Raw genomic sequence first — 12,898 nt, forward strand, 5'->3', positions numbered from 1 at the left:
TAGAATGGTTTGTGTTGGAAGGGACCCCAGGGTCCTTTCCAACATCAATCATCTATTTCCAAGGCAGGGCCACCAACCTCCGGATCTGGTACTAGACCAAGTTGGTAGGGTATGAGACCATAGGATGAAAACTTATCTGCCCTTTTCCCCCAAAGAGTACTGGTAATGCTCACTACTGTGAATGGCCTCAGACTGGCAACCCCACTGATGAAAGCAGTGTATCTGACAGCTGCCTATCAAAAATTAAGATTCTGTCACTCTGAAAAGAGTAGAGGAATACAAGCTTATTGGCTTAGGTACCTATTGCAACTGAATTTTATATTACATAGTAGTTAACACATCCAAAATCACCCTTCCCAGCAGAGCACCCAAAGCAACCTAAATGTAGAAAATACCCACTTCCTGTCCTCAAGACACTGAAACTACTTTTAGTATCACAAAAACTTCCAGTGAGGGCTGTAGCTCTCACACTCAGGAGCGCAGGAATCTTTCACTACTAGAAAACTAGGAAGTAGCTTAATCTGTTCCTTATATTTCCTGGGTGTTTTTTTGTTTTGTTTTTTTTTTCCTCATAGTAAAAATAACTGAAGGAAGAACAGAACTTCCCCTGTCAAAAGAACCTTCCAACCTTCAAGGAAATGCTGAAAGCATTGACCCCAGGCTGAGATCCCAAACCAGGGGTTGCATACACGGAGAACATGTTAGACATTCTCCCACTCACTGTTCCCTGCATGCTACTTAAGCAGGGAAGCATACGGACTGTATCCATACAAAGCAGCTCCCTGCTCAACACGCGGATCATCAACCACTGTTATCCCAAGCTGCCAGCACAGCCCTTGGCTCAGGATCTCTGACTCCACTCCTAGAATAAGACATTGCAGATTTTATACCTCACACACCTTCTAAGCATTTAGATCCTCCCTCACTATGAACTGCCTTGTAGATGCATCTTTTGACAGTGCAAGACACTTTCCAGCTAGTATTCTCATCTGACAGAGGTTGTATATAGGAAAAAAAGGACATAACTGAAGGTCAGCAGGCTGCAGAAGTCTTCATGCCATCAGGCGCTTCTGTCACCTTTCATATTTATCCTCATGTGTAAAAAGACCACCTTGAAAGCTGACCTTTATTAGTAATTCACTTCTGGTGACTTAGTAATACTTAAACCAGAGAACAAAAAAGACAAGAAAACAAAACAACAAGAAACAGATGAGTTTGTCCTAACATTCTTAAGAAGGAACAATCACTTGGAGGGAATTTACTTTGGCTCTCAAACTCGACGCCAAGGAAGAGCTACACAGTAACCATCTATAAACCATTTACATCAAAACTCAGCAACTACACTTCTCCATATCTTCTGAAGTAATTGGGGGATAGGGAAGAGGTGAGGGCTCCTGAGGGCTTTGATTTTCAACTTACGAACTGGAGTAGTTTCAGCAGAACAGTATTTTCACCCGTAACTGTTTGCAGTCCTATTTGCATTTCATATTAGTGTTGCCACATGTCTTCTATGAAGTATGGCTCCACACAATACAAATACTCTGTTTTCATCTCCTCTGTTCTGAAGACTATAAGCAATGACAACTTTTGATGTCTTGATTTTGGGCCATCTTTTTAATGGGGCAGCTTCTCAAGCTCTCTCAGTCACTGCTTTTAGATGCAGAGATTCTGGTTTGCTCAGCACTTCCCTTCCTTTCATTAGGCTTGTGGGTAAGTTAGCTCCAGTAAGCAGCAAAGCCACAAAAATCACAGAAAATTTCTCTGCTGCACGCAAGTGCCATTGGAGGCCTGAGAACTCTGTCATAGAAGATCAGCTTGTATCTTTAACAAACTGTCTGGAAGCTGGAGGCTTTAGATCCCCAGCCTACTAACGGCAGTCCAAAGAAAATCATGCTGACTGGCTTTGGTTTGGACCTAGGACAGGAAACAAAGGATTGTCTTGAGAAACTGAACTGGAGTGTGTTTGAAAAGCTTGTGATCAGCTGTCATCCAAAAATAGACACCAAATAAACAGAAACCTTGACTGAATACTTTGTAATCTAAGCAAGAGCGTCTTCCAGTTACATATGTCTATCAACTGCAGCACAAATTCTTTTATTCTCTTCAGCTTCCAGCAGGGATTCTGCCTGTGGTTTCAGCTGAAGGAAGAATAGATCCTGAAAATTTGCAGTCTATGATAAAATCCAGAAGTTTGATTTCTGCTTTGAAGCAAACTGCCTGTTTTAAATTTAATCTCATTAGGATCATAATTTCCTTTTCCTTCAAGTAATCAAGTTCAGTTAGTGAAGTATCCTCAATCATAAGTCATTTTTATTATGTAAAAGATATTGTTTTACTACTCTAACATTTATTTGCATTTATCTGTGCCTGCATACAAACTAGTACCGCATCCTTCCTCTTTTCCAGGACTAGAGAAAGCTCTAGCTATCCCTAGATAGGGAATGATGACACAATGAAGGAAACAGCACTGCTTCTGCAGTCCACTTATTAATGGGTGGACAGTGCTGCTCCCTTGCTGCCCTCAGACCCAGGGCACCCTCCTGGAAGCCGGCCGCTGTCGGCTTGAACCTCCCCAGCCTCAGGGTAGCAGTGAACTCACAGCTAAACCTCGCCCTGGACCAACCCCTAAGACACAGCCATGAGAATTCTGCACGGCTGTTTGTACTAGCAAATACTAACTAAACTTTTTCAGCCTCCGCTGAGGTCAGATGCAGCCTTTATGACCTAGCAGCAATCAGAATATGGCAGAATGTAAGCAGAGGGATAACAACTATTTTTCTGCCCTGGTGTATGTGATCAGATTACAATACGATAAACAATTCTCTGCCAAGGAATACAAGTAAAAGAAAGACAACATCACGTCAAAAAATTGGCAAAGTTTGGGAAAGTAAAAATGAGAAAAAAAACACACTACTTGTTTACCAATAACTTAAAAGTGCATATGGTTTTGATTTAAAATAAGCTTTTTAACGGTACAGTTTTTTTGATTGGGAACTTATTACTTCTAAGTAATTTCAGCATTTCTCTGACACTTGCTCTTACATATTTTAATAACATTATACTTCTCTAAGAGAAAATGGCTTTATCTCATCTAAAGATTCTGACTGCAAAGAAGCACACAATGTTGCTACACTGACTATGCATTTTAATTAGCGCTAAAAGTTGGTTTAGAAGCAAGACGTAACTGCACTGCACAAAGACACATCAGCAAAGACTTAAAGTGAGCTGACCTGCTCAGATGTAAAATGTGGACCAGAGGGAGCTGCATGTACAATTAAAAGAAAACAGCCACAATTAATTGCCTTTTCAAGCAAAAATAGCCACCAAAAAAGTTTCCAGCAGAATGTAGATACGCACCATGGAAACAGTCAGACGTCAGACAGATCACTGAGATTATCAAAACTCCTTTAGCCCTCTGAGAAATTTTCTGCACAGCTACTGTTAGCATATCATCTTAACAGAATGCAACGCTTTTGTTTTGAGTGGCAGTCAGTCACCTGGGCTATCAAAGGCAAAAGAGTAAAAGAACTAATGCACACAACTCCAGTACAGCTCCTGTTTCATAAACAACTACCGTAAAAACAAAGCTATACCAACAAGCGTTTGCTGCCACTAAGATGCTGTATATTTCCCCTTGGAAAGAAAACAACAAACCCAACACTGCACATTAATCAAACAGCATCTCAACAAGAAAACCACCTATTCCAGGTTGCAAAGTAACAGCTATAAAGACCCCTGAAACTACAGGAAAAGAACTCTAAAGCAACAGCAAAGCAGGCCAGCCACCTGGAAGCTGCCAGTAGCAAACGTTCTCCATACCACCCCCGAGGGAAAATGGCTCCGCAGGCCAATGAAAGAAAGAGCGCGAGGCCCTCAGCCAGCCACCAGCCTTGACAAACCCTCTTCAGGAGCTCACTAGGCAGCACCCGGCACAGTCGCAGAAACACAGGGTGCACACGCGGTGTTAGGGATACGGAACCAGCAAGGCGAGCACCACTTCCCCTCCGCCCAGGCCTCCCACCCCGCGCCGGCCTGCCCGGGCCTACTCACGGCCTGCTGCCAGCACCAGCATCCCGGGTCCCGCTCAACGGTCGTCGCCGTCGCCTTCGGGCCGCCTCCGCCTCACGAAGAGCACGTGAACGCGGTCGCAGCCGCCGCACCGGCGAGTAACGCCTCCCGCACAGACCTGGAGCGCCGCTCCACACGGGCCCGGGCCCCCGTCTCGTTCCTTCATTCCTGATTAATTTGTGCAGCAGTGAAATGTAAACCTCATCCCAAGCGCCGCCAGCAACAGCAGGGCAGAAGCGCGCTTTACAGATTATATACTCCCACCGACCCCTCGCGTTTCAGCACTACCCCCAAGGCTGAGCAGCCCTGCTATCGCGGCGCTGACCGACACAGCCCGTGCACGGGGCCGGCTGGCACGCGGCATGCACTGCGCTTCACAATTAAGCCACACAGCTGAACGCTATCGGTTACCACCCAGCTGTTATCAATACCAAAATTAAGATGAACGGGAACTGGCAACAAGTTACAAGTTTCCTAGTAAGGTTCTAGATCACAGAAAACACACCTCACCGTGATAACTACTTAGTTTGGTGTGCATGCAGAGCAAGGAACCCGAAACTACTGCTGAACGACACAACTGTCACTGCACCGACCGCAGCCAAGGCTCCCACAGCACTGAGATTCAGCGATTCCTGGAAACGAGTCCTATAATCTAGGCTTCCTCACATTGCTTTTTTGTGTATCACTAGGGAATTCTACAGAGATATTAATTCTCATAAAAACCATAAATATTTAAAAACAAATACTTTGTTACTCTATGCACACTTAAGAGACTGGATGTCTTCTACCCCGGGTGGCAGGCATTGAAAAATCAGATAAGAGGAGGACTAAAAAGAAAGGCATGTTATTTCCCACCAAGTCAGTCAGTATTTGGTTCTGTGTTAAAATCAGAAAACAAAGCAATGCATTTTGATGTGGTGGTTTTTGTTTTTTTTTTTTTTTACTTTCACATTTTTAAAAACGTACTCTGAACTTTAAAAAAATACACTACTAATCTCTTATAAGTCTCTCACTCGGTTTCAGTAGAACTCACAAGTGTGTATTCTCCAAATATTGCAAACATATTAAATATGGAATTCATACCATCATTCATGCTCACCTGGATTTAAAAACAACCCCAGGACCTCTTTCTAATTTAATTTGAAATCTTAAGCCAGGACAGCACTCCATCAGTTTTAAAATAAATCAATTAGTGTGCAGTGAAAGACACACAGCCTGATAATGTGCCCTCAAGCCCAGAGCTCCACAAAAAAAAAAAAAAAAAAGCTACCAGTTACTGCCCAGTTAGAAGAATACATTCATATCATTTCTAAAACAGGGAAGGTTCTTGATCAGGGCATGTTACATTTTTTCAGATGTATTTCATACATACTTTTTATAAGCTGCAGAAAGCTCAGTGCTTAAAGGAATTCCTACAGTACAAAGCAAGCTAGGGAGTAGCACTGTTCAAACAACTCTGTTCTAGATACCAAATCCTACATATTAAACATCTTGCTATTTTTCCCATCAGGTTTTTGAGTGTGCATCACTTGGGTCTCATTTCCAAAATAGAAGGAAATTCATCCTTGCAGAGAAGCTGGGGTGTTTTTCCTAAATGGAGACATTTATTTCCGAACTATCAGTGTTTCCACCACCAATGCAATAGTTCTTCTATTCTAAAAATAAAGGTTTTAGAATGTTAAACCACACAGTAAGTAAACTAACACTGTATTAGAGATTATTGCCAATATTCAATAAAAGAAGCTCCACTACAGCATTTGACCTGCTATGCATTAGTGAAATAAGATGACTAAGATTTCAATTAAAGAAAATAAGCAAATTTTTGTTTTTACCATTTCAATTTTAATACAACTCAAAAAAAGTAATTGTTATGCATGGCAATGTTTATTAAACAATCACATTTCATTTAAGCATTAAAATGCAGCGGTCTGGAAAAGCTGCCAGAAACAATGTTTGGCTTCAGAAAAGGCAATTATGAAATTACTTCCAATAAAATTCAAATACTCTCTTGTCTGTTGATTAGTTGAATGCTTTAGACTGAAAGGAAAAAAAAAAGTGCAAATCAGCTGAATGTTACTTTCAAAAGTAAAGTCTTAGTGTCCTACAAGCAGTTACTGAAAGGCCTCACCTCAATCTTCATGATAATGGACAAAATTATCCAATTCCTATACAATTATTATTTACTGTAACACATTTCAAACAACATAACAGTATTACTAAAACAAAATTAACTTCAGAATATTACTGCAGTATTGTGTCTATCACGGGCACCTTTTCCCCTTGTTTTTAAAAAACTAATTTGCTTGACAGGAGATGGCATGAGATACATTCTTACTGCTGAACTGGAAACTTACATGGAACAATACAGCTAGAAACACTTATAGGAACATGTTCCAGCAAAATATTGTTTTTTTTCCTAAACACACCAATTTTGCATGAAAAAAAATCTAGGTTTCATATTGCAGTTTTCTTTTCTACTGATAAACTATCAGGAAAGCACCCCATCACAGAGATGCAAACTTGACTTGTTGGACCAGCCTTTTATAAAGACAACTGCCCTTCTGGGCATAATCTTTACTGGAGGACTTGTAAAGGAGCAAAGGTTAATAGGTAACATTTGACATATGGGCAAATTGTGAGCAATTAGAAATGAATGAGTGTTTTATTTCCTTTAAATTCAACACAATGATTTCATGGCAGTTTGAAGTAAGAACAGTACCTCCCTGGTTGCTAAATCACTTGAGAATCACTTCATGTACAAAGATAGGCAAAAGCAGCATGATCATCTTATAAGGGCTCTAAAAATACATTAACAATTTTCAGCTTGTTCTTGTAAAAAGCTTTAAGAATACTGAGGAAACATGTTCTTATAGGTGGATGGTGCTGCTTCAAACAGTGTTGACATCCAGACAACTATTACAGTTTTCAAAAAGCAAAGGAGATTATAAGCGTAACAAACAAATGATCATTTTGCTAAAAATTTAGACCTAATTTAGTAACTTGTAGAATGACACTTTCAAACTGTGCAACACAAAATAATGTAGCCAACAGTAACATACAGGTACACCATTTAATATTTATTATATGCATTTTATATACATTATTTTTCAACAGCTGTACTTCTGCTATGTGGTACAATCTTAAAAATTTGCTGATTCATAGTTTGTAAAACAGAAACCTTACAAAACTCATCAAAACTCGCAAACTGATCAGAAAAGTTTTGTGGAAGACTAGAAAAAATACTTTATTGTATTAATCATGCATTACACAAACAAAATGTTTAGTTACACCATAAACTGAAGCACATCCAAAAATAAAATAAAAGCAGGGAATAACTAGCCAAAACACAGCAGATTTATGAATCTTGAATCAACTACTTTTGTATTCTATTTGAAACGCAAAAAAATTTTTTCACTCCAAAAGTTCTGAAACAAGATTGGTTTTTGGAATCCACTCCACTTCAAATACTTAACCAAAGGAAAAAAAAAAAATATCTTGGTTTGCAACTTTAGAATCATGAAATGTCCCATTTTCTTATCTATTTTAGACTGTTCAAAGAGTGCCATAATAGATATACAGGGCCCTTTAACACACTACATAAAAGGATATAAAGACCAACAAAAAGTGAAATAAATAACAATAGGCCATTAGCAAGATGGGTAATCCTTGATAAATAAACTCGTAAATACAGTAAGATGTACAAAATATCACATAGTGATAGGATGCCAAGATTAATATATTTTTTTTTTTTAAGAGTTCATCGGGGGGTGTTAACCCCTCTGTGTTTCATTTAAACACATTTTACAGTCCTTTATTTATGAAGACAGTTATGCGATGATGAAGAATTAGCATCCTTATGCAAGGACTTAGCTGAGCTGTATTAGGCAAAAGAAGGGAAGAGTGTGGTTACACGGCAGCGGGTCAGTGAGTTCTCTGTGTTTTAGGGTTCTATAATGCAGAAAAACATTATCAATACAATCTTGAGCACTGTTGTGACAGGCTAAATATATAAAAAGACTTATAAAAACTAGAATTTTATCCAAACATTTTGTGCAACTAATGCTAAAATATTTTAAGTTAAATTTCCTTTTCTTTAAAGCAAAATAAAAGTTTAAAAGGGGAATCTGTGGCATTCAACTGATAAACAGAAGATTACTAAGAGATGAAAAGAAAGCTACTCTTGGAGCTCACTTCCCCCCACAAGAGCACCACATTCCTAACCCTAAGGCAGCACACAGAGTCCAAAATAAAAGTCTTTTGTAAGATCAGACTCCACGTTTGCTTAAAGACACCTAAAGAACAGACATACGCTCAGTTCATATCCAGTCAAGGCTACAGATACTGGTTTTCCTTTTTTACTTCTCCCCACCCCCCAAATACAGTAATTACAGTTAAATGAATGAGCCTGACATTGTTCAAGATGTGGTGACTTTTCACCAACTGAAACCTGCCCCACTTAAGAGCCTTCACTCAGGCAGATCAGATGTAGTGTCTTATTGGTAACCTTATTGATGGCAGTGACGCGTTCCCTCTTTTTTGTCCAAACAGACCTACTGTTATGATGCAGGTTTGTTCTGCTGTGTCACACAAATACTTTGGCAAGGGCATCAGCTCCTGCACTGGCAATATATGCTTTTGATGGATGAAATGCTACATCATAAATGGATTCATCCAGCTTTTTCCTATGAGCTGTTATTTCTTGCACACATGTCTTGCTGTCCAAATTCCATAATCTAATGGAACAATCATGGCCTGTTTGGAGAAAAAACAAGAAAAAATTAAAAAAGACAAAATCAGATTTTTGTCAGATGCTTAAAAGAACAGAAATATAAAATCCATAAAAAAGGATTAAAAAACCCTTACTTCCAGACATTAAATAGATTCCATTAGGATCTACAGCTAGACTCGTGACAGCATCCAAGTGAGCAACCATAGAATGGATCATTTTACCTAAAAGCAAAATAAACAGTCAATTTCCTGGGAAATACTGTTTCTTTTAAAAATAATATTCCCATTAGATGCAATACAGAATAACACCAATTTGAATATCTGAAAACTACAGTTCTATAAGAAATTATTAAGTTTCAACCACAGACTTGTACAAACATACGGGTAAATGGCAATTCTCAAAGGCATTGATATCATAAGTACTGATGTATCTGGCATCTTCTCAAATAGCAGTAACGATAGTTTTGGTCCAGGAAGCGTCCCTGTATCTGTTCACTTTGACACAGTGTTGACAAAGCTTTGAAAAGAGGCTTAATGAGTCATACCAAAAGTCTGTCTAACAAGGACAACTAAGTGGTACTTTAGATGCAAGATACTCTCCAACTTCTAAAACTAACTGTTCAGTTACATTACAAACCGAAGTGGTTACCTGCACATCCAACTACACTTTGTGCCATTTCCCCTGGACTCTAACACTATATTTATCATTTCATGGCAAGGAGTTGCAAAAATTTTAACTTCAAACAAAATGAAGAGTCATCTCATTGTGTTCTGAACAGATCACCTTTTAGGGTTGTCAGCTGAACCTCAGTTCTTGTTTTGGAAAAGAGAGTAAGCTAGCAAGTCCACAGTAAGACTGTAACCAACATGAAAAAGTTCTGCCATCTTTGTCCAGGCCACTTTTCCTGAAGAATCTTAGCCCAATTTGTCATTTCTCCTTGAAAAGCTGAAGATCTCTAATCATACACTCAACCATGCTCTCAAAAACACTCTTTTATATAAATATATATACACACACACAAATATACACTTTTTGAGAAATAGGAGACTACCACAAAGTACAAGTGTGTATGCATCAGGAATTCATACAATATATAAACTGATTTTGTTGGTTATTTCTTTCCCTCACATTTATCCACACAATTTAATATGCATGTCCTCAAGCCTACGAAGATCTACATTTCTTCCTGGTCACCTTCCAGTCTTTAACCCAGTTATTTGTTCATGCCATATCTCCCTTATTATTCTACACCTTTGTTTCTTTAAAAGACTTGGCAATACATGTGAATTTCAGAACAATCATTTCAACATATTTAATAACCATACATGAGAAGAAGTGGGGAAAAAAAAAAGTTTTAGCTTTCTGCCTTTAAAAGGAAAACAAAAACAGAACAAAAATACCAGAATAACACCCACTCTCCATCTCCCAAGCAGACACTTTGAACAGGGGTTCTGCACACATACTTACAAAATTTAGTTTATGCTTATCTTTTCTCCCAACTTAGTAGGATAACATAATGACTGCCGATTCAAAAATTGAAGTAGAATAGAACATAAGCAGCAATTTAAGTATAACAAAAGCTTCCACTACTACAATGAATTAAGGGCTATTTCCTGCCATTGGTACTAAGCAATGACTTTTACAACAGGGAATTGAAAATAGAACTGATACATGTTTGGCCTTATAAGCATGGGAATGATGAAAACAGGAATAAAATAGTGGAGATATTCTATAAATCAACATCTTGCTAATTTAAAAGGATATTCTTGTCTGCCATAACCATCTCTGCATATGAGAGTATTACTGACTGCTGAAGTCACAGCTGCAAGGGATGGCATAATTTCATATAAAAAGTGCTAAGTTTATCTTAGAACTACAGGAAGTCTTGGTCACTAGTACATTCTCTACAAATTTATTCTTCCTATATCCATCCAGATCTACTTGGAACATATTCATACATACAGATGAGGGTCTCTTTACCCTTACCCGTTTTGTTGTCAAAAAATTTGATGTGTCTGTCTTCATGAGCTGTAATAGTAACAGGAAGTGTGGGATGACTTACTACCTTGTTAATGTGATTATTTGATTGTACACCTGAAAATAAGAAAAACACAAATATATATTCATTTACCTTAAAGAAATGGCTAAAGCTAAAGAGAAAACTTTAGCATTCTACTTTAGCTTACTGTATTAACTAATATTACATAAAGAGCACCTTCAGAATGACATCACTACATCTAATAACACCCAGCATCTTGTTTTACAGGAGATAGATTAAGCCAGGTATATTCCTGTCAATGTACTTTAAGGTTAAAGCTGCACAACTGGTTTATACATAAGAAAGATCCTTGAGATGGATGGCAAACAAATCAGGGGAAGTGCTCTGGGGCAGCGTTAACGAAGTAGAAACAAATTACCCATATACTTGGAACACACTTCTTATACCTCCATATAAAAAAAGATACATATTGAAAACAAACAGAAAAGCTAAAGTCAATCTAACCTAGAAGATTCCAGCAGAAATTTTTATGTATTTCAGCTTAAAGAACCACTGAACCTCCTTAGAAGTTCTTAGAATACTGCCCATAATGCACTTCCTATCTTAAGAATCGTTTCCTTCATTCTTGTTTTGTTGATTCCATTTGAGATTCTCTTCAAAATAGGAAAGGGGTATCTCCAATTTGTGATGGTGCTTCTCACTTTCAACGTCAGCTTTGCACAAGCTACCTAGAGTATAGCTTTGGCAGATTTTTATAATCTGTGCTGAAGCCTTTCAATAAGCTATTTGACACTTTAAATATAATCAGAGAACTGGATTAATTGGATATGAAAAGCAAGTTCTTCCCTTGCGATACTCTATGCCATACTGAGAATGATCAGAAACTGAATGTTTTCTTTATGACACAGTTCCATATGTTCAAGAAAATGAAGTACTGAAGAAAGCTCCTTTATTTAGAGCCTCATCAGCTATATACAATTATCAACAATGAGCTATGTCTTCCTAACACCTTATTTGTAGCAACAGAATTTCTAATATTACATGTTCCATGTAATATCACTGAACTGAACTGAAGCACAATCTGAACTGAAGCACAATCTGGACAGATTCTACACTAAATCTTTTGCTTAAATCCCTTCTTAATAATCGTAGGCTTGTCTTTTTACTTCCTGTATGATAAAACTTTCATACAGGTACCTCATTCAAGTTAGACACTAAATAGAAAAGAGGTTTATTTACCAGATTCTACTTGGGATGAAAGCATTACCACTGACTGAGATGTTTCTAAATCATAGATGACTGTGCTGCCAGTGTTAAAAGATGCCACCATATGAGCAGGATCACAACCTATGAAGTCAACTGATGTAGGTATTCCATGCTCTAAAAAGTGAGGGAAAAAAAGCCTTTAGAAACAACAGAACATCTTAAAATTCTTAATTTAAGCATTAAGCTTACTTTATACTCATACTTAAATTTGCTCCCTTCAGAATAACACCACAGCATCAGGATTATCTTAATAAAAGAATTTCTCTTTAGTCCTGTTAACTAGCTTTGAAAAATGGACAAGCCGAGAACTTCTTCAGATGTCTCATAACAAATTTTCAAAACCAAAATTTCCCAGCAAAAAACCTACCTTTCTCTCCATTGTAAGTGCAAATACAGGGCATTTTTTCTGGTGGGTTCCATAATCTAATAGTGCCATCTGCTGAACAAGATAGTAAGTGATTCTTTACACCACTGTAAGCAAGACCCCAGACTGCATCTGTGTGAGCAACTAGTGTGCCAGCTAGAACGTTTGGCTCTGGAAAGACAAAAGTTTAGGAACAGAGTAAGTATTTATTGCATTGCAATATAAATCAAATTTTAAGTAAAATAGCTATGTGTCACATTTACTAAATTATTGATAGTTTATCACATCTGGGTTCTAACAGATCTGTTAGCTGTACTCACCTATTCTGTGAATATCAGTAGCAGGAAAACCTAAAAGTGTCAATTTATTCAACGGAAGTGCAAATCCTGAGCTAACTTGACTGCAGATAGGAAAGTAAAGTCAAGATTTGTGCTTCTGCTCTTTTTTATTCAAGTAGTTTTCTAGTCTGTAG

At 38.1% G+C, this 12,898-nt stretch overlaps 1 protein-coding gene across 3 annotated transcripts in view; it reads right to left on the minus strand.

The window, feature by feature from the left end:
• Nucleotides 1–5,887: 5,887 nt before the first annotated feature.
• The window catches only part of STRN3 (striatin 3), a 56,836-nt gene continuing 49,825 nt past the window's right edge, over nucleotides 5,888–12,898 (minus strand). For 2 of the 3 annotated variants that reach the window (XM_042813400.1, XM_042813402.1), the window contains 5 exons: nucleotides 12,430–12,597; nucleotides 12,036–12,176; nucleotides 10,784–10,891; nucleotides 8,932–9,018; nucleotides 5,888–8,820 (listed from right to left, as the gene is read on the minus strand). In XM_042813400.1, the coding sequence (XP_042669334.1) occupies nucleotides 8,651–8,820; nucleotides 8,932–9,018; nucleotides 10,784–10,891; nucleotides 12,036–12,176; nucleotides 12,430–12,597 (674 nt within the window). In that variant the 3' untranslated portion in view covers nucleotides 5,888–8,650. The remainder of the gene's footprint in view (nucleotides 8,821–8,931; nucleotides 9,019–10,783; nucleotides 10,892–12,035; nucleotides 12,177–12,429; nucleotides 12,598–12,898) is intronic. The other variant, XM_042813401.1, reaches the window with a different exon arrangement.

The sequence above is a fragment of the Centrocercus urophasianus genome, unplaced genomic scaffold, assembly GCF_019232065.1.
Source record: "Centrocercus urophasianus isolate 14NV4802_14NV808 unplaced genomic scaffold, USGS_Curo_1.0 seq_14, whole genome shotgun sequence".
Classification (NCBI taxonomy): domain Eukaryota; kingdom Metazoa; phylum Chordata; class Aves; order Galliformes; family Phasianidae; genus Centrocercus; species Centrocercus urophasianus.